Below are 22,974 nucleotides of genomic sequence, written 5' to 3'. Positions count from 1 at the left end.
GTCATGAGCCCGGGTCATACTCCGGGAAAGGAAGTCAGGGTATTCCAGAGCGCTGTGCTAGGTGCGCATGCCACTGGCTCTGAGTTGTCTGAACAAGCCTGTGAGGTGGTGTCAGAATGGCTAAGTTCTCAGACCATGGAGTTAGACGTCCAGGTCTAATGCTCAGTCCCTTCACTCGCTGGCTCTATGGCTTTGGTTACTTAGCCTTGCCAAATCTCAGTTCTCCTCTCTCTACAATGGAGGTGGTACTAGTACTTCACTGGGCTGTGGGGAGGATTAAATGAGTTGAATGACTAGTGTTAGCTTAGCGTCTGGCCCATGGAAGGGTCCAGTCCTTGTCTGTTGTGGACATGTTCCTTATCCCCATTGCAGACAAGGAAAGCCAGCCTCTGGGAGGATAAATGGCTTGCCCAAGGTTATCCTTCCAGAGCAAGTCTTTATGAACCGCTCCGCCCATGCTGACCAGGCCCTTCAGACCTGGAGCTAATCCTACACAGAAAATGACCTATGAACTGCTCCATACAAGGTCAATAAATTTATGAAATGGAGATACCTCTTCCAAGTGCAATAGTTCGGCTAGGTAGTGGCCACCTGGGCTGCGTCAGTAGTTAATGAGCATCTATCTCCAGAGGTGATGTGTGCTAGAGCTTAGGAGGCCCTTTGCTGCCCCGGAGTCAGGGTTTCTGTACCCTCCCCTACCCCAGGAATGACTCTTGTGAGCCCCTGGACACATAGGGGAGGCAAGGGGACATGTAGGCAGCAATGATGGTCACCCACCCAGCTAGCGCCTCTGGCTATAGGAATGTGTTCCTGAGTCCTCTCCAATTGTGTGGCTGTGATTTGTGAGATGTATGTAGTGGGGCTCAGCACAGGACCCAGCACGAAGTGGTACTCAGTAAATAATGCTCCTGAGGACCACCATTTTCTTTTTAATATGACCGCTACCCTTTTATTTGTAGATGAGGAAAGTAAGAACTGGGAAGGGGAGGTGACTAGGTAAAAGAGTCAGAGGCATCTTACAATAGAATCTTAATAACGACAGACAAGAGGGCCCCTGGGTGACTCAGTCAGTTGGGCATCCAGCTCTTGATTTTGGCTCACACACTCTCAGTTTTTGGGTTCCAGCCCCTTGTCAGGCTCTGGGCTGATGATGCAGAGCCTGCTTGGGATCCTCTCTCTCCTTCTCTCTCTGTCCCTTTGCTCATGCTCTCTCTCACTCTCTCTCAAAATGAACAAATAAAACTTAATAATAACAACAACAACAGAGCAAAAGCAATCAAAGACCAAATTTCAAAGTCAAGCATTTGGAATGCTGAGTTCTAATTTCCTCTCTGTTCTTAACTTAACAGATTGATTTTCCCTCCATCAGTCAGCTATACTCTCCATTAAAGTACAATTTTCTATCTTACTCTGGACCCAACTATACCAAAAGACTGGATTTTGTTTAAAAAACAAATTTCAGATCAAATGATGGTTCTTTGTAAAGATCAACAAAATTGACAACCCTCTAGCCAGACAGACCAAGAAAAAGACATGAGACTCAAATTGCTGAAGTCAGGATCAAAAGATGGAACATTACTACCAAGCTAACAGAAATAAAAAACATTATAAAAGGATACTATGAACAGTTTTATGCCAACAAATGAAGAAAGGGACAAATTCTTAGAGAGGCACAAATTACCAAAACCGATGCAAGAGGAAAGAGAAAATCTGAATAGACCTATACCATATAAGCAGATAAAATTAATAATAATAAAAAAAAAATTCCCCCCGCCCATACAGACGAAAAACCCTAGGACCAGATAACTTCGCTAGTGAATTCTACCAAACATTTAAAAAAGAATCAATGCCAATTCTTCACAAAATCTTCCTTCCAAAAAAGAAGAGGAGGGAACACTTCCCCAATACATTCTGTCAGGCCAATATTATCTTGATACCAAAACCTAACAAAGATATCACAAGAAAAATTTTTGAATGCCCAGAGCCTTCACCTAGAATTCCCTTGTGTTGATTTTGCCAGCAGGCGTGTTTTTTCCTAACTCACCTCATCTTGGGACTCCCAGCTGTATGTAAGAATTTCAATTTCAACTCTGCACTCTGGGTCCAAATACTTTCTTTCCTCTCTTGCAACAGTCAAGGTTCTAGGCATCTGGAATCAACAGTTGACCCATGAAAAACATCTTGTGGCCATGCGTGGTGATGGATCTTCAATAGACGTATCGTGGTGATAATTTCACACTAGATTGGATAAATCTGTTGTACACCTGAAATGAATGTTATGTGTCAGTTATATCTCAAAAAAACAAAACAGTTGACCCCAGAGCAAACTCATATCCTAAGTCAATTTTCACAGCAATAATGCTGCAAACACACTTCAGAATTCAGTGTTATATGATCATTTCTCACACATCTGGATTCAGCTGATGTAGGCTAGGTTCACTTGGTCTTAACTCTAAGCTGTTGGTAAGATCTAGGTCTACTTCTCGTGTTTTTCATCTGCCACAGACCAGCAGCTGCCTGAGACTTGTTCTTGAAGAGGACTAGTCCTATATGTGAGGACGTTTTAAGCCTATATTTAGATCACATCTGCTAACATCCCTTTGGCCAAAGCAAATCACATGCCTTGCCTGAGCCCACAGGAGAGGGAAGAAGCACTCTGCTCCTACGGAGGTGGTGGGAAAGGAGTGAATGTTTGCTGAGGACTAATCTAATCTCCGTGGTCACCTTCTCACTTGAATTCACGGTTAGGCCCCAAGAATTTCCCTTCCTTTCTTGGAAATTAGGTAAATATTTTTGAAATATGCTTGGTGTTTACCTAGCTTTTAGGTGTTTGTGAATAAGGGTTTTTCAGGGTAATTTTTCCATCTTACTTCTAGAAGTATATGTTGTACATAGAGATGACAGCAGAGCCAGGACTCCATCACAGATCTGTAGACCTTCACGTCCCCTTCTTTTTTGACCACACTATTGCTGCCTTTTAAGTAAATGACCCCCTAGTGCATTGTTTTCAAACTGTGAGTTTTATAGCTCAGTACACATATATAGCTCAGTAAAACTTACAAAATATTAACTCTTTCAAAGTGGGGTGCATTCTGATATTTTCCATTCCATATTTTAAATGCTGGTTATGATACTAAACTGATTTTATAATCTACCAATAGTTCAGAACCTGCCATTCAGAAAACACTGACCTGGTGAACTCTTTTAATCATTTTCTCTTACTTGTTGTTAATTTTGGAATATGTTGGGGCACCTGGGTGGCTCAGTCAGTTAAGTGTCTGACTCTTGATTTCAGCTCAGGTCATGATCTCACAGTCATGGGACTGAGCCCCACATCAGGCTCTGTGCTGAGTGTGGAACCTGCTTGGGATTCTCCCTTCTCTCTCTCTGCCTCTCCCCTGCTCACATTCTCTCCCTCTCAAAAAAAAAAAAATAATAATAATTTTGGAATACATCTACTTTTGTATCTTTGCAAAGGGAAAATAAACTCAGTTGAATGTCCTTTTATCTGCCTCATTATGAATTTTTCTGTGGCTGTGGTCCTAGGCCAGCCTTTGGTGCTACCTAGTTCCTTCCTACAAACCCAAAGTGTCTTGAGCCTGCACACTGGGCATGTGCAGCCCAGTACCAGGTGCCACAGACATGCAGGTAGGTTACTGTCCAGCTCTTGAAGAAATGACACCATTATTCAGCCTAGACAAGTACTTGGTCAAAGGGTAGCCCATTCACAAAGTGCAGTAAACTCCTTGGAGGCCAGATGATTAGTGAAGGCCTCAAGGGAGAACAGATCTAAGTGGGGAAAGAGTGCAAGGGGAGAAGGATCCAGGAGCCGTTTGGAACTTTGCTCAGCAGAAGTAGGGAGCTACTGATGATTTTTGAGCAAGTAGTTATAAAACCAGATGAAAGTTTCAGGAAGTTCCTTTGGCAAGTTCATTCAGCATTCATTCAGCACGTATACTGTAAGCGCCCTCAATGCTGCAGGCGCTATGCTAGGCATGCATGGGGGCGCCTGGGTGGCTCAGTCTGTTGAGCGTCTGACTCTTGATTTCAGCTCAGGTCATGATCTCACAGTTCGTGGGATCGAACCCCGTGTTGGGCTCTGCGCTGACAGTGCAGAGTCTGCTTGGGATTCTCTCTCTCTCTCCCTCTCTCTGCCCCTCCCCTTCCTCTGCCCCTCCCCTGCCCATATTCATGCACATGCACACGCGTGCTGTCTCTCTCTCCCCAAAATAAATAAACTTTAAAAACACAAAATATTACAGGACACCTGGGTGGCTCAGTCAGTTGAGCATCCTACTTTGGCTCAGGTCAAGATCTCATGGTTCATGAGTTTGAGCCCTGGGCTCTGTGCTGACAGCTCAGAGTCTGGAGCCTGCTTTGGATTCTGTGTCTCCCTCTCTCTCTGCCCCTCCCCTGCTCACGGTCTGTCTCTCTCTGTCTCTCAAAAATAAACATTTAAAAAACACACACACAAAAACACAAAATATCTTAGTGAACAAAACAGGCAAACATCCCTGCACTCAAGAGAACTTACACTCCAGCAGTGGGTTTGGGGGTGGGGGAATCAAGCTTCTGTTATTAGCAATATCATGTGTGGAAGGCGGGAAGTACAATGAGAACATGAAAAGACAGGCGAGGCGGGTGGGGGGCACTCGGGCGGGATGCATCTTGCAGGGTGCCTGGAGTGTGGCAGACCGCTCCGGGCATGACTGGGGCTGAGGATGGCAGCCTCATGCTCCTCTGTTTTCCTTTCAGAAACACGATGTACAATATTCGGGGCAACAGGCAGTCCTCAGGAACAGGCCACGGGCCTCCAGGGGAAGATTCTCCACTGAGCGGGGAACCTCAGAGGGCAGAGCAGCCTTTGCCCTCTGACCCCAGCACCCCAGGTGAGCTCTGCCCAGGTTTGAGCTGGGCCTTCAAAAGCCAAGCGAGTGCCCTCTTCCCTCCCCCAAAACCAACATCTACGCTTGTGTGTGTCCAATAGGACACTCTCCGGGTCACTCCTTGTTTCTATGGGTCTGGTAGCAGTGACTCCTTTTTTTAGTAATAGCGTTGCTAAATATACATAAAATTTACCACGTTAACCCATTTTAAGTGTATAGTGCAGTAGCATTAAGCACACTCACGTCGACCACTGCCATCCCCCACCTCCAGAACTCTTCCCCGTCTTCCCAAACTGACACTCCTGCAGTGATTCTTGAAGTAATGAAAATATCTCCCACTTCTTCTTTCTTACTTTTTTTAATTTATAAGGAAAGGATATGAAAATGCCTGTGTGGGCTGAGCAAAATCGGATCTCTGCCTGAAGAAGCAGAGCAGATGACCTCTGCATGTCTATCCCGGCTCCTCCATAGCACTTAATTATTGCACAAAATGCGAGTGGCCCACACCGCCGTGGGGGTTGGGCTTCTTTTGCAATTAGCATGGGTGCCCCCCCCACCCAAGACATACTGTAACCTAGAAATGGAAGAAAACCAGCTGAGGCAGCCCTGTGGGGGCTTCTGGCAGGGGGGACCCCTGCCCTGTGGAGCAGTGCCTCCAGAGAAATCTCCCCTTTGGAGCAGCGTCTGGTGAGGCCACGCAGGTCACAGTGAACAGTCTGAGAGGGGACCGGTGCTCTCTCAAATCGACGGTAATAAAACCAGCACCCACATCGAGCACCTACTCTGTGCCAGGTCTACTCTAAGCACTTTTTTCCCTTTGGTAATTAGTGGTTTTATTAAGAGATAATTCACATATCAAACAATTCACCCATTCGAAGTATACAGTTTGCCATAATCTATTTTACTTTATTTTTTAAAGTTTATTTATTTATTTTGAAAGACAGACAGGAAGAGCATGAGTGGGGAGGGACAGAGAGAGAGACAGAGAAAGAGAATCCCAAGCAGGCTCTGCACTGTCAGCATGGAGCTCGATGCTGGCCTCAAACCCATGAACCGTAAGATCGTGACCTGAGTGGAACTCAAGAGTCAGAGGCTTCGCTGACCGAGCCAGCCAGGCGCCCCTCACCATAATCAATTTTAGAGCATGCTTATTATCCCACCAAGAAACCTTGCATCCTCCAGCTCTAGGCAACTACCGTTCGACTTTCTGTCTCTGTAGATTTGCCTGCTCTGGATCGTTCATATAAATGGAATCTGAAATATCTGGTCCTTCAGGACTGGCTCCTGTCACTTACCAGAATCTTCTTCCACGTGCACTGAGCACCTGCATTAACCTCTTTAACTCTTCCAACGTCCTGAGCGGTTACTAGATACCATTGTTGTTCTCGTTTACTAAATGAGGGAACTGAGGATGGAAAAGTGGAGTGACTCACTCATGGCCGCATAGTGGGTGCAGAACTAGGGTTCAGGTCCAGCACTCTGGCCCCATACCACCACCTCGAGCCTCATTTTTCTAAAGCGGTCATTTTTCAGACTGCATTTTTCTCGCCATGACTCCTTGACCCCCATAAACAAAATCTAATATACAATGCAGACCACAGCAGACTTGAGGCAGAGGTGGGAGTCTGGGCTCCCCTTGGCTCCCCCCCCCACCCCGTCCCTCCCAGTCAGCTCTGCCACACTCCCATGAAATCCTACAGCACTGATTGAAAAACCACCCTCCTGGGTCTCATTTTCTCCAACTGTGAAATGGGCATAGTGACCCCTACCTTGCCTGCCCTCAGGGTGAGTGGGCAATATTGTTATCAGAGGGCAACAGGGCTACAGCGAGCCCCCCTGCTCTTCTACACCCCGTGGCAGGAAAGAGAAAGAGGCACTGCATTTTTCGGAGCTCTGCGGTCTATTGTACGCAGTGCAACCAGATTTCTTTCAAGTCTAGAACAAGACCATTCTGTTCTTGTACCCAACAAGATCAGGGAGTTTCTGGTTCCCGTCACCTACTCGAGTAGTTTTTTATCTGTTCAAGATTGTCTGGCTGGCCCCAGAAGAAACGTGGTAAATTATTCGGCCCATCCTCTAAGCCCTCACCTGGGATCCCATACCACGTCCTTATATTTAACACACTAGTCCCAAAAGGATCGGGGATAGCTTATTAAAATACACATCAGGGGAAATAAAATGAGTCATCTGGGTTGGGAAATTTAAATAAGGTCAAGATATCCTAGAGAGTAGCAAAGAGTGGGCAGCAGTGTGTCTGAGCTTCTCAGCAGCCAAGGCAAAGAGGGAAATGCAAGTGTTAGATGATTTCCAGCATCCCTAAGAATAAACATATATTTTCTTGGAAGAAGCAAACCTTTTCTGGCACTGAGAGCTGTGGACGGCTCAGTTGGTAGAGCGTCCGACTTCAGCTCGGGTCATGATCTCACGGTTCGTGAGTTCGAGCCCCACACTGGGCTCGCTGCTGTCAGCGCAGAGCCTGCTTCAGATCCTCTGTCCCTCTCTGTCTGCCCTGTCCCTCTCTCTCTGTCCCTTTTCTGCTCGCACTCTCTCAAAAATAAATAAAACATTGGGAATGCAAGCTGGTGCAGGCACTCTGGAAAACAGTATGGAGGTTCCTCAAAAAACTAAAAATAGAACTACCCTACGACCCAGCAATTGCACTACTAGGCATTTATCCAAGGGATACAGGTGTGCTCTTTCCAAGGGACACATGCACCCCCATGTTTATAGCAGCACTATCAACAATAGCCAAAGTATGGAAAGAGCTCAAATGTCCATCGATGGATGAATGGGCAAAGAAGATGTGGTATATATATATATACAATGGAGTATTACTCGGCAATCAAAACGAATGAAATCTTGCCATTTGCAACTGCGTGAATGGAACTGGAGGGTATTATGCTAAGCAAAATTAGTCAGAGAAAGACAAAAATCATATGACTTCACTCATATGAGAACTTTAAGAGACAAAACAGATGAACGTAAGGGAAGGGAAACAAAAATAAAAACAGGGAGGGGGACAAAACAAGAGACTCATAAATATGGAGAACAAACAGGGTTACTGGAGGGGTTGTGGGAGGGGGTTGGCTAAGGGGCACTAAGGAATCTACTCCTGAAATCATTGTTGCACTATATGCTAACTAATTTGGATGTAAATTAAAAAAAAAAAAAAAAATAGAAACAACAAAAAAAAGAAAGTAACTGAAGACCCCAAAGAGCTTTTGTTAATGTGGGTTATATCTACTGTTATTCACTGTACTAGAAATTACAACTGAGAAAATATTAAGTATTTATATATCAATTCAGTTAAAGATAATGGACTTATATAATAAATAATCAGTGAACATAATAAATAAATAAATAAATAAATAAATAAATAAATAAATAAAACATTGAAAAAGAAAAATGTCCCTGGATGCAGGCTGATGACAGATCCTTTACTAACGGATAGATAAGACAAAACAAGGCAGCATGGGTGAATGACTCTGATGTTGGATTTGAATGAAGAATAAAATAAGATAAAAATCAAATGAAATAAGAAATTCAGCAATGGTTGGCAGATGTTTTCTACAAAGGGCCAGAGAATGAATGTTGGAGGCGTTGTGGGACATATGGTCTCCATTGCCACACTCAACTCTGCCCTTATGGAGCGAAAGTAGCACAGGCAATGCACAAACAAATGAGTGTGGCCGTGTTCCAATAAAACTTTATTTACAGAAGCAGGCTGTGGGCTAGATTTGGCCTGTAGACTGGATTTGGCCCATGAGCCAGTGTTTGCTGATCCTGGCTGTAGAGGAAATAAAAGAACTGTGCAGCCTTGGGACGCTCAACTATGGGAAATATGTGTCCTAACTTAGCTTGTAATAAGAATCAAACAAGAGGGGCGCGTGGGTGGCTCGGTCGGTTGAGCGTCTGACTCTTGATTTTGGCTCAGGTCATGATTCCAGGGTAGTGGGACCAAGCCCTGTGTCTGGCTCCACACTGAGTGTGGAGCCTGCTTAAGATTCTCTCTTTCTCTCCCTCTGCCTCTCCCCTGCTCATTCCTCGCTTGCTCTCTCTCTCTCTCTCAAATAATTAATTAATTAAAAGGAGTCAAACAAGAGTTTGAGTTACTCTCTGGGGCAAGAATGCAAAGTACAGATACTCCATACTCCTATCTTGAACAGTTGTGTGTACTTTGGAACTTGCCCACAGGGTAGAGGTGGGATCCTGAGATAAGAAGCAAGACATCCTGCCAGAGCTTGTGCCTGAGGAGATGGCCGCCTGCACCAGCGATATCCTAGGAGATCACCCATGCAGGCGGGGATCCAAGAACACAGGACAGACACACTTTAGAGGATGGGCTGAAGGACCAGCCAGTACAGTGTAAATAATGTTTTTAGAGTCGGATGGTTCTCAAAGTGTGAGCCCTGGGCAAGTTGCATGGGCCATCACCTAGGAATGTCTTAGAAATGCAAATTATCAAGCCCTGCCCCAGGCCTGCTGATGAAAAGTCTGGGAGTAGGGTCCCACAGTCTGTGTTTTAGCAAGCCCTCCAGGTGCTTCTGCAGCAAGCTCAAGTTTGAGAACCACTGAGGCCACTGATCATAACTTCTGTGTTCCTCCTTTTGAAAGATCCAGAGGATTCTCCAAAGCCTACGCCCAAGTCTTCTCTGACCACCAATCTCCTTCAGAAAGCCAAGCGCCAGAACAACACCTTCCCACTCTTTGCCGAAGGACTCACACGGAACCGAACTGCCCAGGAAAAAGTGTTGGCCTTGGAGCAGCAGGTTCTGATGCTCACCAAGGAGTTAAAGTCTCAGAAGGTGAGCTCTGTCCCCAGAGAGGCCCCAGGCTCCAGTGGACCCCTCTGAGCCTGGAGCCTTTGAACTAGACCCGGCACATCAGCCCAGCCGGGCATATGCCAGTCTGTGGTCCTTACCAGCCAAACTGCTGGTGGTTGAAAATGCTATGCTGTTAATTACTAAGGGACATGTGGACACTCAGACTAGGTGACGGAAGACCCTCAAGGGCAGGTCTCTGGAACTTACTTTGTAATTGCTCTTGGACTCCTCCTGGAGGACTGTGCATGGCCCGTCCCCACACTGAAGGGGCATAGCATTCGGAGGAGGGGGGTCTGGATGCAAGGTCCTGGGAGGGGCTGCTGAAGGAACCAGCAGCTGGTAACAGTGCAGCTCCCTAAATGACTGTCAGCGGACAGAGAGAGAGCAGGCAGGTCTGTGTGGCTCTAGGGCTCAAGCAGGCCCAAAAGAGGACAGTGATGAGGAAGACTTAGGCTTAATAGAGAAATTAATTATAGCAGTTAAGAAAGGAAAGAGTCACATGGTCATTGTAGAACACAGATCGCACACATACACAGACATTCAAATCATCCCCAAATCCTACAACCCAGAGAGTAAGTTGTGTTCACATTCTGGGGTGACTCTGTGAAGTAGTGAGAGTCCAAGGCAGGGGGTGAGAGGGACTGCAACACTGGGCTCTTTTTGGCACAATAAAAGTGGTTAAGTTAGTGCAGTCATTACTGAAAACCTCAAGGGTGGTGCCTGGTGATGCCTCACTGGGCCCCACTGAGAACCCACACTTCTCTTCCTCCGAGAAGAAGGCCTAAGTTTTCATGTTTGTGCTTTGGCTGCCCTGAGTCTTCTTCTGCTTTATCTTCTGGCTCTTGCTTCTGGGGAAGAGGGGGGTACACTGTATTTACCTCTGAATAGTCTCTTTTCACATGTCTTCTTTCTGCTGCTCTGTGTTTGGAGAAGACAGCCTAGAAAAATGCTCTCCGTGCCTAATTTTGTTCCTCCTCTGCCCTTTCTTGCCCTAAGCTGATACCAAGGCAAGTAGCAGAGGCTTCACTCCTGGCAGGTCAGCGTATACATTTAATGAAGCAGGCCTTGACTGAAGTTCTCAAGGGAGGAAGCTCATCCGTTTACATGTTCTCAGTCCATTTGTTTTTGTGTCAAGTCCTTGTTGAGAACCTGTGGCGTGCACGCGGTATTCTAGGTGCTGGGGACAGTGAGAAGAGACGCAGGCCCCGCCCCTGCAGGGCTTACATTTCGTGGCAGAGACAGGCGGTAAGCCCGCAAACACCCGCATACATCATCACGGCGTGTGAAGTCCCCTCTGCTGTCACTTAGCAGCCCAGCTCTCTTCTCCTCCCATCGTCCCCCGTTCCCGTCGCGGGGCGGCCAGCGGTCCTGAGAGCTAAGAGAGCATGCAGCTGGGTGGGAGCAGCTGCCTGATCCCTGGACCAGTACAGCATAAGTTCCAGGCTGAACCTGGCCAGGAAAAGAAATCTGGATGTGACCTCTGCCTCTCTCTTCATCACACCTTCCCCTTCTTTCTAGGAAATATGGGCAGCCTCCTGTGGCTTGGCCTTTGCTTTAAAGGTGTCGGGAATCATTGAATGAAGGAGAGAGGCCCGGGAGACCTAGATTTCAGTGAGGTTTGCCCCCAACATCTGTGCTACCCTGGAGAATGTGGCATTCTTCAGTAAATGAAGTTAAGCTCTTGGAGATCAGTAAGGCCCACCCAGGCTGCTGACAGCTCCCTTGCCATCAGAGTGAAAATGGCAGGAGGAAGTTGTTCAAGCATTAAAGGACCTGGACTTTATTTCTTTTTTTTAGTATTTATTTATTGTTGAGAAGGAGAGACAGAGTGCAAGCAGGGCAGGGGCAGAGAGAGAGGGAGACACAGGATCCAAAGCAGGCTGCAGACTCTGAGCTGTCAGCACAGAGCCTAATGCGGGGCTCTAACTCACAAACTGCGAGATCATGACCTGAGACGAAGTTGGACGCTCAACCCACTGAGCCACCCAGCCACCCCCAAGAACCTGGACTTTCTTACTGTTCACTTTCCTGGCCTGGGAAAGACAATCAGAAGGAGAGAGTCTTGCAGTTTCACTTTTGACTCATGGGATGAGTGGTTTCTGTGTTCTCCTGCCCATCTCCCAAACGTGGGAGACTGAGCACAGAAGGTATAGGCCGCAGTTCTGGCCGAAGAAGTTTCTTAACCTTGCATAGCCTCAGCTTCCTCCTCTGTATATGTACAGCTGGGCTTACTGGAGAGGCCTGTGTCCGGATTTGTAAAGCCCGGTGTCTGGCAGCCAGCAGCCGCCCAGCAGATGCAGGCTTTGTTGGTTTGGGCTGTTACTGCAGCATTCCCTGCCCTCCTTATTGATTCCTAATGGCCTTACAAGAAGTGACACGTTCCTCTGAGGGGCTCTGGGAAGACAGACAGGCACCCGTGAGGACCTCCAAAAAGTGAGTGGCCTAGCAGTGATAGGCGACGGTCAAGTCTTAACCCCACATCAGGCAGGGGGAGCCCCAGCTTTACCGACTCAGGTTTTTAACTCCAGCCCAGATACCAAAACCAAAGAGGGGAAGGAGAAAAGATCAATTCTTGGCCCAGAGGTAGGATAGAGGAGGCCTGCAAAACCTTGGGGCGCCCAGCAGTGCCCCGGACACGCAGAAATGCCAATCAGAGGGCCACTGTCCATCTGAGACTCTCTGAGCCCAGTTCTTCAGCTGGGGAAGCAGCCCCTTGGATGTCCTGGGCTCACATCTGCAAGATGCTTTCCTGTGTCTTTTCTTGGGAGGTACTCTCTTTCTGCCTGAGGGTGCAGGAAGATTTGGGAACTGGAAGGGGGAAGTGGGTCTTGTCCTGGCTCAGCCACTCAGGTGGCCATTGCCAATAGCAATTGTGATTCTTGAAGAATTTGTATCTCAAATTCTCAAAGTCTGTTGGACGCTGTGGAGGACACAGAGGTACACTGGCTCCCTGCCCTTGGGTAAGAAAGAGCAGATAAGAGCACACATGACTGGTGTTAAGTGTGGCCGCAGCTCTGTGCTGGGGCTTTCCATGCATTATCTCTAATACTACAGTTATTAGCCTCCTTTTCCCGAAGAGGAAACTGAGGTTCTGAGAGGTTCTGAATGCCCATGGTTTCCCAGCGGCCAAGATAGGTTTCACACTCTGGTCTGTCTGCTTCTAGAGATTTTTCCCTTTTTACCATGCCATGCTTAAGGATCTCAGAGAAGGTAGGTGACCGGCCTGAGGTCACACAGCTGAAGGAGCCAAGACTGAGACCCTGGCCTCCTTCCCCCGATCCAGGACTCATCCCAGCCCAACCACCTCCTCCATGTTCTCCAGGTATAGCCCAGCATGAGAGCACCATAACTGCTCTTGAGAAAATATGAACACAGTCCTTGTATCTGGTGTCATATTAACCTATAGGGCCACTCCAGTACCTGTTGAGCTATTATCTGTCCCAGGCCCTTGTAGCTGGCCCCACAAGAGATTTGGACTCTGGGAGATAGAACCAGATGGCTGGTTGGCCAGGTGGCTCTCAGAGTTCACAAAACTGCACCCGGCCTAAAGGCTGTCTGCTCTGGCAGAGGGAAGCCCATTGTTTGTAGTGATGTTGGCCATCTGTCGACTGCTGGGAATGATGAACCCCTCCCAGGCCCTATCTGGGGTCAACTTAGCTCCCTCAGGGTAATTTGTTTAGAAAACTTGTTGGGGGCAAAGTGCAACCATGTACTTCCCTAGAACCCCAGCCAGAAACCTCAATGTACACTCCCCTTATACAGAGTACAGAGTTCAAAGATTTCAGCGTAGAGGGAGGGTCGAGAGGGACCCTGGCTGTAGCTTCCGCTTGGGGAGGGACACTTGCCACCCTTTTTCTCTCATCCTCTAAGAGGCTCTCCGAGGTGTAGGGATCATGATCTCCACTTTACATATGACAAAGCCAAAGTTCATTTTTCTGAAACACCCTCATTAGATACCCCTCCATGGACCTGGAATAGAGCCAAGGCCTCTGTGACTCCAGTGCTCCTTCATCTGCACCCTGCTAGCGCCCAGCCTCTTAAGGGTCAGTGGCTGGAGTGCCAGACTCTCAGTCCAGTGGTCTTTCCCCAGCAATGTTGGGCCCATCCACCTTGATTTTAGCGACTGATGAAAGTATCAGCTCATTATTTAATAAGGTAAAGGATTACTTTTTTAAAAGATGATTCATTGGATCTTAAAAATGTAAACAATCAACTCTCCTGCAATTAAAAAAAAATTTTTTTTTCTTTTTTTTTTTTTTTTTCAACGTTTATCTATCTTTGGGACAGAGAGAGACAGAGCATGAACGGGGGAGGGTCAGAGAGAGAGAGAGGGAGACACAGAATCGGAAACAGGCTCCAGGCTTTGAGCCATCATGAGCCATCAGCCCAGAGCCTGACGCGGGGCTCGAACTCACGGACCGTGAGATCGTGACCTGGCTGAAGTCGGACGCTTAACCGACTGCGCCACCCAGGCGCCCCAAAAATTTTTTTTAATAGAATGACAACTTGCAGCCAGTTATCAAAGTCTGAAATGGACCAAACATTGATTTGATTAAGAAATATTAAAAGCAGGGCGGGGCACCTGGGTGGCTCAGTCAGTTGAGCCTCTGACTCTGGCTTAGGTCATGATCTCATGGTTCGTGAGTTTGAGCTCCACATCGGGTTCTGTGCCGACGACTTGGAGACTGAAGCCTGCTTCGTATTCTGTGTCTCTGTCTCTCTCTGCCCCTTCCCTGCTCATGCTCTCTCTCTCTCTCTCTCTCTCTCAAAAGTAAATAAACATTAAAAAAAAAAAAAAAATGGGGCGCCTGGGTGGCTCAGTCAATTGAGCGTCCGACTTCGGCTCGGGTCATGATCTCACAGTCTGTGAGTTCGAGCCCCGCGTCGGGCTCTGCACTGACAGCTCAGAGCCTGGCACCTGCTTCGGATTCTGTGTCTCACTCTCTCTGCCCCTCCCTGCTCTCTCTCTTTCTCTCTCAAATAAATAAACATTAATTTTTTTTTTTTTTTTTTTTTTTTTTTTAAGTAGCAGAGCGCCTGGGTGGCTCAGTCGGTTAAGCATCCGACTCTTGATTTCAGCTCAGGTCATAATCTCACGGTTGGTGAGTTTGAGCCTTACATTGGGCTCTGCACTGACAGTGCAGAGCCTGCCAGGGATTCTCTTTCTCTCCCTCTCTCTCTGCCCCTCCCCTCCACGCTCTCTGTCTCTCTCTGAAAAAATAAACTACGTATGTATATTAAAAGTGCCATTTGATCAGCTCTTCTATTTCTAAGAATTGGTTCTAAAGCACTGCTTATAATTGTGGGAATTGGAAACAACCTGGATGTGCCTCCTTGCGGGTGGGATAAGGGAATTGTGTGTCCATACAAGGAGTACCCTTGCACTGTTGCAAGTGATGGTGTAGCTCCATACTGACGGCTTGGAGAGGTGCCGTAGCATATCATAAGGCCCAGAGAAGCTTCAGAAGAAGATGTATCACAAGCTTCCGTTTTTGTTTTTAATATTTCTGTATAGTATGTATGTACATTTTTGTGACATAATGACCCCAGGTTTGTCCATGAGGTAGCCTATAACAGGATTTCCTCCCTTTTTCAGGCAGAGTTTATTCCATCATATGTATATGCAACATTTTGTTTACCTGCTCACCGTCAGTGGGCATATGGGTTATTCCCAATCTCTTGGGTGCTAGGGGAATAATGCTGCTACAAACATGGGCTATTTCTATTTTTAAGGAAATTGGAAGAAGTGTTTCAGTACAAAATCTATTAACTACCCATCATGGAGAAGTGGAGGACCCTAGATTAGGAGTTGGGGGTCCTCGCTTATGGTGTGTTTTCCCACCTGTGGGGATCCACCAAGTCCCTTTAGTCCTCTTCCTTCTCCTTTCTTGGTCTTTAGTGCCCTCACATGACAGCAAGGCGACCTGACCAGGGGGTCTCCCCCAGGCCCGCTAGCCTCCAAGTTTTCTGAATCCGAGGTCCATTCACACTCCTCATCTTGTGCTTCCTGCTCCCACTCTGTCCCTTCCCTGGTTCCTTTCTCCCTGTCTCATTCTGTTGTGGGGATTCTGGGGTGGGCATGGGGGCTCCTGGGCTGGAAGTAGGAATGGGGAGGCACCTGGATATAATGAAATGGGCTTCAGAGGTGACTCTCCCAAAGTTGGCAGAAGGATACCTGCCTGATTCTGAGCCTCAGACAAGTCTGAACAGTGGTCTGCTGGTTATTTCACCCGGCAGTTCCCAGGGTAATCTCCACATCTCAGCCGAACCAGAAAATGGTTTCAGCTTCTCAGTTATCCTGGAACCACAGGAATGGTGAGCTCTCTCCACAGAGCCTGAGAAGCTAATTCATTCCAAACATTCCGATTTGGTTTGCAACCACCTCCCCACCCACCTTCCAGCCACGCCCAACGATGCCCACAGCCCCACACGGGCTCTTTCCTTCCTGTGGGCCTTTGCTCAAGCTGTTGACTCAGCAAGTGTGGAAAGCCCTTCCGACCCTCATCTCCTACTTGCTGCTTGGCCCGTCTCTGGCCCTTCTTATTTTTTACGAATGGCTTCAAACTGTTCTGCCTTTCTGTAGAATATACTGGTCTTCCCCCACCTCCACCCCAGGCAAAAGTCCTTGCTGTCTGTTCTGTGTCCCCACAAACACCCTTGCTTCCCTCTTGTAGTAAATCACTGCATTACAGTGTTTCACCTTCACTCCCACCAGCCTTGGTGGTTCTTGACCAATCCCCCTCTAAGCCCCAGCACCCACCCCAGGGCCTGGCACTGAGTAGGGCTTCGTAAAGTTTGGATGGAGGGAGGGAAGGGAGAGAACCAGAAGAGAGACAGTCCACGGTTCCGAGGTTTCAGAAGATGCGTGCTAATTTGATCTCGCCATCAATTTCTCATATGAAGCCATGGTTTGGTGCAGTTCTCTTCCAAAATGGAATTGTTCTCAGCAGTAATCCTATCCAGCTGATTCATCTAGTTAAATACTTTGGCAAGGATACAGGTAACTGGTCTCTGGAAACCATGTTTCTCCAGATGAGACTGGCATGGAGCATAGCAACGGCCCCAAACCCCTCCCCTGCCTACCAGGCTCTGAGGTTCACATGGAACTGGCCACTGGGCCTCCTGGCTTCTGATATTCTGATCCTGGTCTTAAATGAATCCATATCCTTGCTTTGGGGCAGCACAGGTCCTGGGGAGATTGGGGGCTTGAAGATGTGGGGAGCCAAACAGACCTTGAGTTTCATTCTGAGTCCAGTGCCCCTTCACGGGATAAATAGAGGTCTTTGCTTCTGAGGCTTTCTTGCACCAGCCCTCCAGGCATTGCTTAGTGGCCTAAGAGGCCGGGCACAGTGGACTGAATGAGGCTCTCTGTGTGGTTTAGTGTGAGGATTGCCCATGTGTTTCCTCCCCAGTGCTTTCCCAGCTCCGTTGGTAGTGACTACTGTTTGCTGTATTCAGGATTCTGAGGCCTCAGTGAGGCTTAGCAGGAAGGAATAGGGAGATTAATTAGTAAGGTCTGCCTGGGAGCGAGAGAGAGAAGTGCTGGCCTGTCACTTTGCTGCCGCCCCTGCCTGCATTACTGACCAAGTGCAGACTTAGGATTTGGGATGAAACTGCACCCTACTCTGCAGGACATCAGTTTTCTCACTTCTGAAATGGACATGTATTAATTAGTCAGGGCACAGGCTCAGCTGCTGTAACAGAGAAGTCTCAGACCACTATGGCCTAAAACAGTTTGGAAGTTTATTTCTCTCCTGTCTTCTCACAGAAGAATCCAGAGAGGTAAGTGAGCAGTTCTGAGCTGGTAGGGCAACTGCCGTCCTCAACATACACCATCCGCTTATGAGCCCAAGGTGGCTGCTCTAGTTCTTGCCATTTCCCAGCCAGAAGAAAGGGCACCCAGACCAGGGGAGCACATGGGTAGTGGTTTCAAAGGCAGGGCCCACAAGCCACCCACCTAATTTCTCAAATCGCGCTTAAGCGGAACAGATGCTAGGCTACACTTAACCATAAGCCTGGCTACGAACATAGCCTTTAGCTGGGGGACCATGTGTCTGGGTAAAACTTCCTTGGACAGAAAAAGAGAAAATGAGGTGGCCGAGAGGATGATGCTAGCCACCGCCCAGGACTGTTAGGAGAACCGGGGTAGCCAGTGCCGAGTCTCTGGCACCTCACAGGCCTTCCCCGAGTTCACAGAGTGCTTCCCTTCCCCTACCCAGGAGCTGGTGAGGATCCTGCACAAGGCGCTAGAGGCTGCCCAGCAGGAGAAGAGGGCGTCCAGCGCTTACCTGGCAGCCGAGGACAAGGACCGGCTGGAGCTGGTGCGGCACCAAGTGCGGCAGATTGCAGAGCTGGGCAGGCGGCTGGAGGCCCTGGAGCGGGAGCGGGAGAGCCTGGCACAGACAGCAAGCCTGCAGGAACAGCAGGTGCGGGAGCTGCAGCAGCACGTGCAGCTGCTCATGGACAAGAACCAGGCCAAACAGCAGGTCATCTGCAAGCTCTCTGAGCAGGTCACCCAGACCTTCATGCGCCCGCCTCCCCAGCCCTCTGTGCCCTCAGGGACTGCCGACAGAGATGTCCTGAGCCAGCAGGAGAAGATGGAGCACCTGAAGGTAGGGGCCCCTCCCCCCAGGCCCTGGGCCCTCTGGGAGGGCACTGTTCGCAACCCTGAGGGTTTCCTAGATAGAGCAGGGATAGCCCTCAATACTGGAATATTCGTGTTGGAAATAGATCTTGGTGGAAATACTGCTGTTTCTTTCTTAACCAGAAGGCCCTGTGCCATTTGACCTCTTCCTGATATCCCAGGCTGGAAAGGGAAGGGATCTCGAGATTATCATTAGCGATGGAAGAGCACAAGATGAGGTCAGAACTCCTGAGTGCCAGGGCAGCTAAGTGCCACAGTGACGCCCTCAGAAGCCCCCAAGGTGCCTGGCGGCCTCCCCCGTCACACAGTAGGTGTGTGTAATGTGTGGCTGGCTGTGACTTGCTCATAACGATGGCAGTACTCGCTGCTCCTCTGTGAGACTGTCTGTTGTGTGGCGGCCACTATCCCAAGTGCCCTGCTTGCATCACCTCACCTGATGCTCTATCAGCCCTGTGAGGCTGTCACTCTGCCCCCCACCGCGTGCACGAAGGCTGAGGCTGACAAGGGGCCCCGTGCTGAGGAGGTGTGAACGTGGAACTCCCTGACTAGTGTCTGTTCTGCTGCCTTCTGGTCTCTTTGGGCCTTTCAGCTATTGCCACCCTCCCTGCCTTCCTTACCCAGGCTTGTGGCTCCCACAGAGACCCACTGTGGCGCAGGGAGCAGGAACTTGATTTTAGGTGTGATGCCTGCCGTGGACTGCGGTGTCCTCTCCAGGACATGGTGACAGGAGCTGCCAGACCTCCCAGGGGCCTGAGGCTGGGGATCGGCGCTCATAGCCCCCACTGTCCTTAAAGGCAGCTGTATAACCGGGGCCAGTCCTGCCCCAAACCCGCCACACACAGCCACACGTGTATAACTGCGGGGGCTCCTGTGCCATGGGACCGAAGCACTGCTACTGGAAGAGGGGAAACAGAAGGAAAAAAGAAAAATCCAGAAGCTTTTGCAAGACCAGTGGGCAGTGGTACAGTGGTCCCTGCCCCAGCTCTGAAGTCAGGCAAACCTGTGTTTGGATCCAGGCTCTGCCTCTTACTAGCTATGTGACCTTGACCTTGGGTAGGTCCCCTCACCTCCCTAAAAAATGGCCTAACTGTTCTTACTCACATGGTTGATGGCAGGGTAAAGGAAGATAACATGAAACTCAGATTCCCTTCCAGTTTCCTTCAGCATGAACAAACCACATAACCAGTCTCTGAATCTTTTTCCTTTAAGACCAGAGATTCTTTTGAGTTCAGAATGAAAACAAAATCTTTTCAAATGCAGATGGACTGAAGTTGTTAGAATGCTCTCAGGGCTGGGAAATTGCTCCCATCAGATTGCTTCCCTACCCTCTTAGTTTTGTTGATTGTTTCCTTTGCAGTGTAAAAGCTTTTTATTTTGATGAGGTCCCAATAGTTCATTTTTGCTTTTAATTCCCTTGCCTTTGGAGATGTGTCAAGTAAGAAATTGCTGCAGCTGAGGTCATAGGGGTTTTTTCCTACTTTCTCCTCTAGGGTTTTGATGGTTTCCTGTCTCACATTCAGGTCCTTTATCCATTTTGTTTATTTTTGTGAATGGTGTAAGAAAGTGGTCTAGTTTCATTCTTCTGCATGTTGCTGTCCAGTTCTCCCAGCACCATTTGTTAAAGAGATTATCTTTTTTCCATTGGATATTCTTTCCTGCTTTGTCAAAGATTAGTTGGCCATACTTTTGTGGGTCCAATTCTGGAGTCTCTATTCTATTCCATTGGCCTATGTGTCTGTTTTTGTGCCAATACCATGCTGTCTTGATTACAGCTTTGTAGTAGAGGCTGAAGTCTGAGATTGTAAAGGCAACTGACGGAATGGGGAAAAGATATTTGCAAATGATATCTCAGACAAAGGGCTAGTATCCAAAATCTATAAAGAACTCACCAAACTCCACACCCGAAAAACAAATAATCCAGTGAAGAAATGGGCAGAAAACATGAATAGACACTTCTCTAAAGAAGACATCCAGATGGCCAACAGGCACATGAAAAGATGCTTAACGTCACTCCTCATCAGGGAAATACAAATCAAAACCACACTGAGATATCACCTCACGCCAGTCAGAGTGGCTAAAATGAACAAATCAGGAGATTATAGATGCTGGAGAGGATGTGGAGAAATGGGAACCCTCTTGCACTGTTGGTAGGAATGCAAACTGGTGCAGCCTCTCTGGAAGACAGCGTGGAGGTTCCTCAAAAAATTAAAAATAGATCTACCGTATGACCCAGCAATAGCACTGCTAGGAATTTACCCAAGGGACACAGGAGTGCTGATGCCTAGGGGCACTTGTACCCTAATGTTTATAGCAACACTTTCAACAATAGCCAGATTATGGAAAGAGCCTAAATGTCTATCGACTGATGAATGGATAAAGAAATTGTGGTTTATATACACAATGGAATACTACTTGGCAGTGAGAAAGAATGAAATATGGCCCTTTGTAGCAACGTGGATGGAACTGGAGAGTGTTATGCTAAGTGAAATAAGTCAGGCAGAGAAAGACAGATACCATATGTTTTCACTCTTATGTGGATCCTGAGAAAATTAACAGAACACCATGGGGGAGGGGGAAGAAAAAAAAAAGTTAGAGAGGGAGGGAGCCAAACCATAAGAGACTTAAAAACTGAGAACAAACTGAGGGTTGATGGGGGGTGGGAGGGAGGGGAGGGTGGGTGATGGGCATTGAGGAGGGCACCTGTTGGGATGAGCACTGGGTGTTGTATGGAAACCAATTTGACAATAAATTTCATATTAAAAAATAAAGATTTCTTCCCTACCCTCCTCCGCCCTGCTAAGAGTCTTCTCTGTGCCCATCTTGCAGGGATCTACAGTTGAAGACCCTATAAAGCAGCTCCGGGGTTAGAGAAATAGATCTGTTGGGTGCCTCTAGACTGCCCCCAAGAATTGACTGGAAGCGTGGACTCACCTAGGAGACTGAGAATGCCCCTGGATTTGCATGTTCAGGAATTTATCAGTGAGCCCCGATATGGGGAGATTCACAATCAACCAACTGTACCTTGTAGCTGATCCTCAGAGGCCCAGCATTTGTGCTAGAAAGAATTGCAAGTTCTAGAATTCCTCATTTGTTAGCCTTTAACGTGTCCGATCTAGAAAAAAATAGAACACTCATCAAAAATCCACTGTCTTTCAGTCTGGGGATAGAGCATGTTCACTTGCTTGCCGTGTGACTGAGGACATGCAACTTTAACAAAGTGCCCCCTTGTTGAAGGTGTCAATTTGAGAACAGAATCATCGACCTCTTGAGTAGCAGAGCTGGGAGACGCAGAGATCTAGTCTGCCCCCTCATTTTCTGGCAGGGACGGCTGACCCCTGGACAGGGGAAAGGACTGGCCCAGGGTCACACAGCCCAAGCAGCAGGTTTGGGCTAGACCCCAGGTCTCCCCACACCCGACCCACTGTCTTCCCCACTAGCACAAGGGCTAGTCCATGCAGCATTTCCCGGAGAAAATTCCCAGGCTCCTGATCCCTATGAAGGCAAACACGCAGACTCTCTTCTTCCTGTCCCCTTTCTCCAGTTGTGTTTTCCTCCTTTGCTTATTGGCGACTGTCGTGTGGCATTCTCTTCTCTGAGCTCTCTCTTTTTCCTCCCTACAGTTCTGAGCCAAGAAGAACACTCAAGGTAGGGCGACAAGCCGAATGGGAAGGTGCTGCCCAGAGGCCACCCCACTGCCGCTCCAAGGGTGCGCACTCCCACCCTCCCTGACTGGGCTGGAGGCAGGCTGCCCCACGCAACATGTCCAAAGCCTTGGAGACGCCAGTGAGCATCTTCTGGGCCTGGACTGAGGAAAGAGGGACGGTGCCAGGAGGCAGAAAGGCGGTGGTGCACTTTCACCCAGCAGTAGTTTTCGATTCCTGCTGAACACACCTGGTGAACACACCTGGATTTGGATCCCGCCTCTCTTGTGTTCTAGCCCATGACGAGGAGGACTTACCCTCTCTGTACTGTTTCCTCGTCTGTAAAATGGGAACAAGAGTACTTTAGTATCCATCCCACAGCATTGTGCGGATAAATTACATGCAGTGACGTGTGTGAGGGAAACGGGTCTGGCCATAGTAGGGACTCAGGCAATGACTGGTGGCTCTATTCCTCCCGTGCCTGGAAGCTTGTTGTATTCTCCCAGAAGCTTGTTGTATTCTCCCAGGCATTTGGGAAGAAGGCACAAGAGCAGCAGTGGGAAGTGTCTCAGCAGAACGCAGGAGAAGGCAGTGGGTGAGAGGCTGGATAAGGAGGTGATGCCTGCTTTGTATTCACCACTTGGCCCACCATCCTCAGCCTTTGCAGCACTGACTCCCAGCAGTGCCTGAGGCAGCACCGTTACTCTGACTTCCAGATGAGGGGATGAGGCACTTGCGCTTCCCCAGCGGTGGAGGCAGGGTTTATATCCAGGCAGCACGACCCCAGAGTCCACCCCCTGACCACCAGGCAACGCCGGCACTCGGCAGCGCCTGCATCTTTGATGTGTTGTGATTAAACTTGAGCCGGAGAGGTCAGACAAGCCTATGCACGCTTAACCAGACTACTGATCCCAACCCTTGAAGGACGGACTAGAGTTTTGGCGTCCGGGTGGATTGCAGCGGGGACAGAGCATAGGGAA

At 48.4% G+C, this 22,974-nt stretch overlaps 1 protein-coding gene across 5 annotated transcripts in view; it reads left to right on the top strand.

The window, feature by feature from the left end:
- TBC1D2 (TBC1 domain family member 2) overlaps window positions 1–22,974 on the top strand; it is a 56,726-nt gene that overhangs the window by 15,690 nt on the left and 18,062 nt on the right. For all 5 annotated transcript variants that reach the window (XR_006709866.1, XM_045467825.1, XM_045467826.1 and 2 more), the window contains 3 exons: window positions 4,756–4,889; window positions 9,501–9,691; window positions 17,929–18,321. Coding sequence is in view for 4 of the 5 variants with exons in the window: in XM_045467825.1 (XP_045323781.1) it covers window positions 4,756–4,889; window positions 9,501–9,691; window positions 17,929–18,321 (718 nt within the window). In the remaining variant the exon portion in view is untranslated. The remainder of the gene's footprint in view (window positions 1–4,755; window positions 4,890–9,500; window positions 9,692–17,928; window positions 18,322–22,974) is intronic.

This window comes from Leopardus geoffroyi, chromosome D4, assembly GCF_018350155.1.
Source record: "Leopardus geoffroyi isolate Oge1 chromosome D4, O.geoffroyi_Oge1_pat1.0, whole genome shotgun sequence".
Classification (NCBI taxonomy): domain Eukaryota; kingdom Metazoa; phylum Chordata; class Mammalia; order Carnivora; family Felidae; genus Leopardus; species Leopardus geoffroyi.
This window is presented reverse-complemented; position numbering and strand designations above follow the sequence as displayed.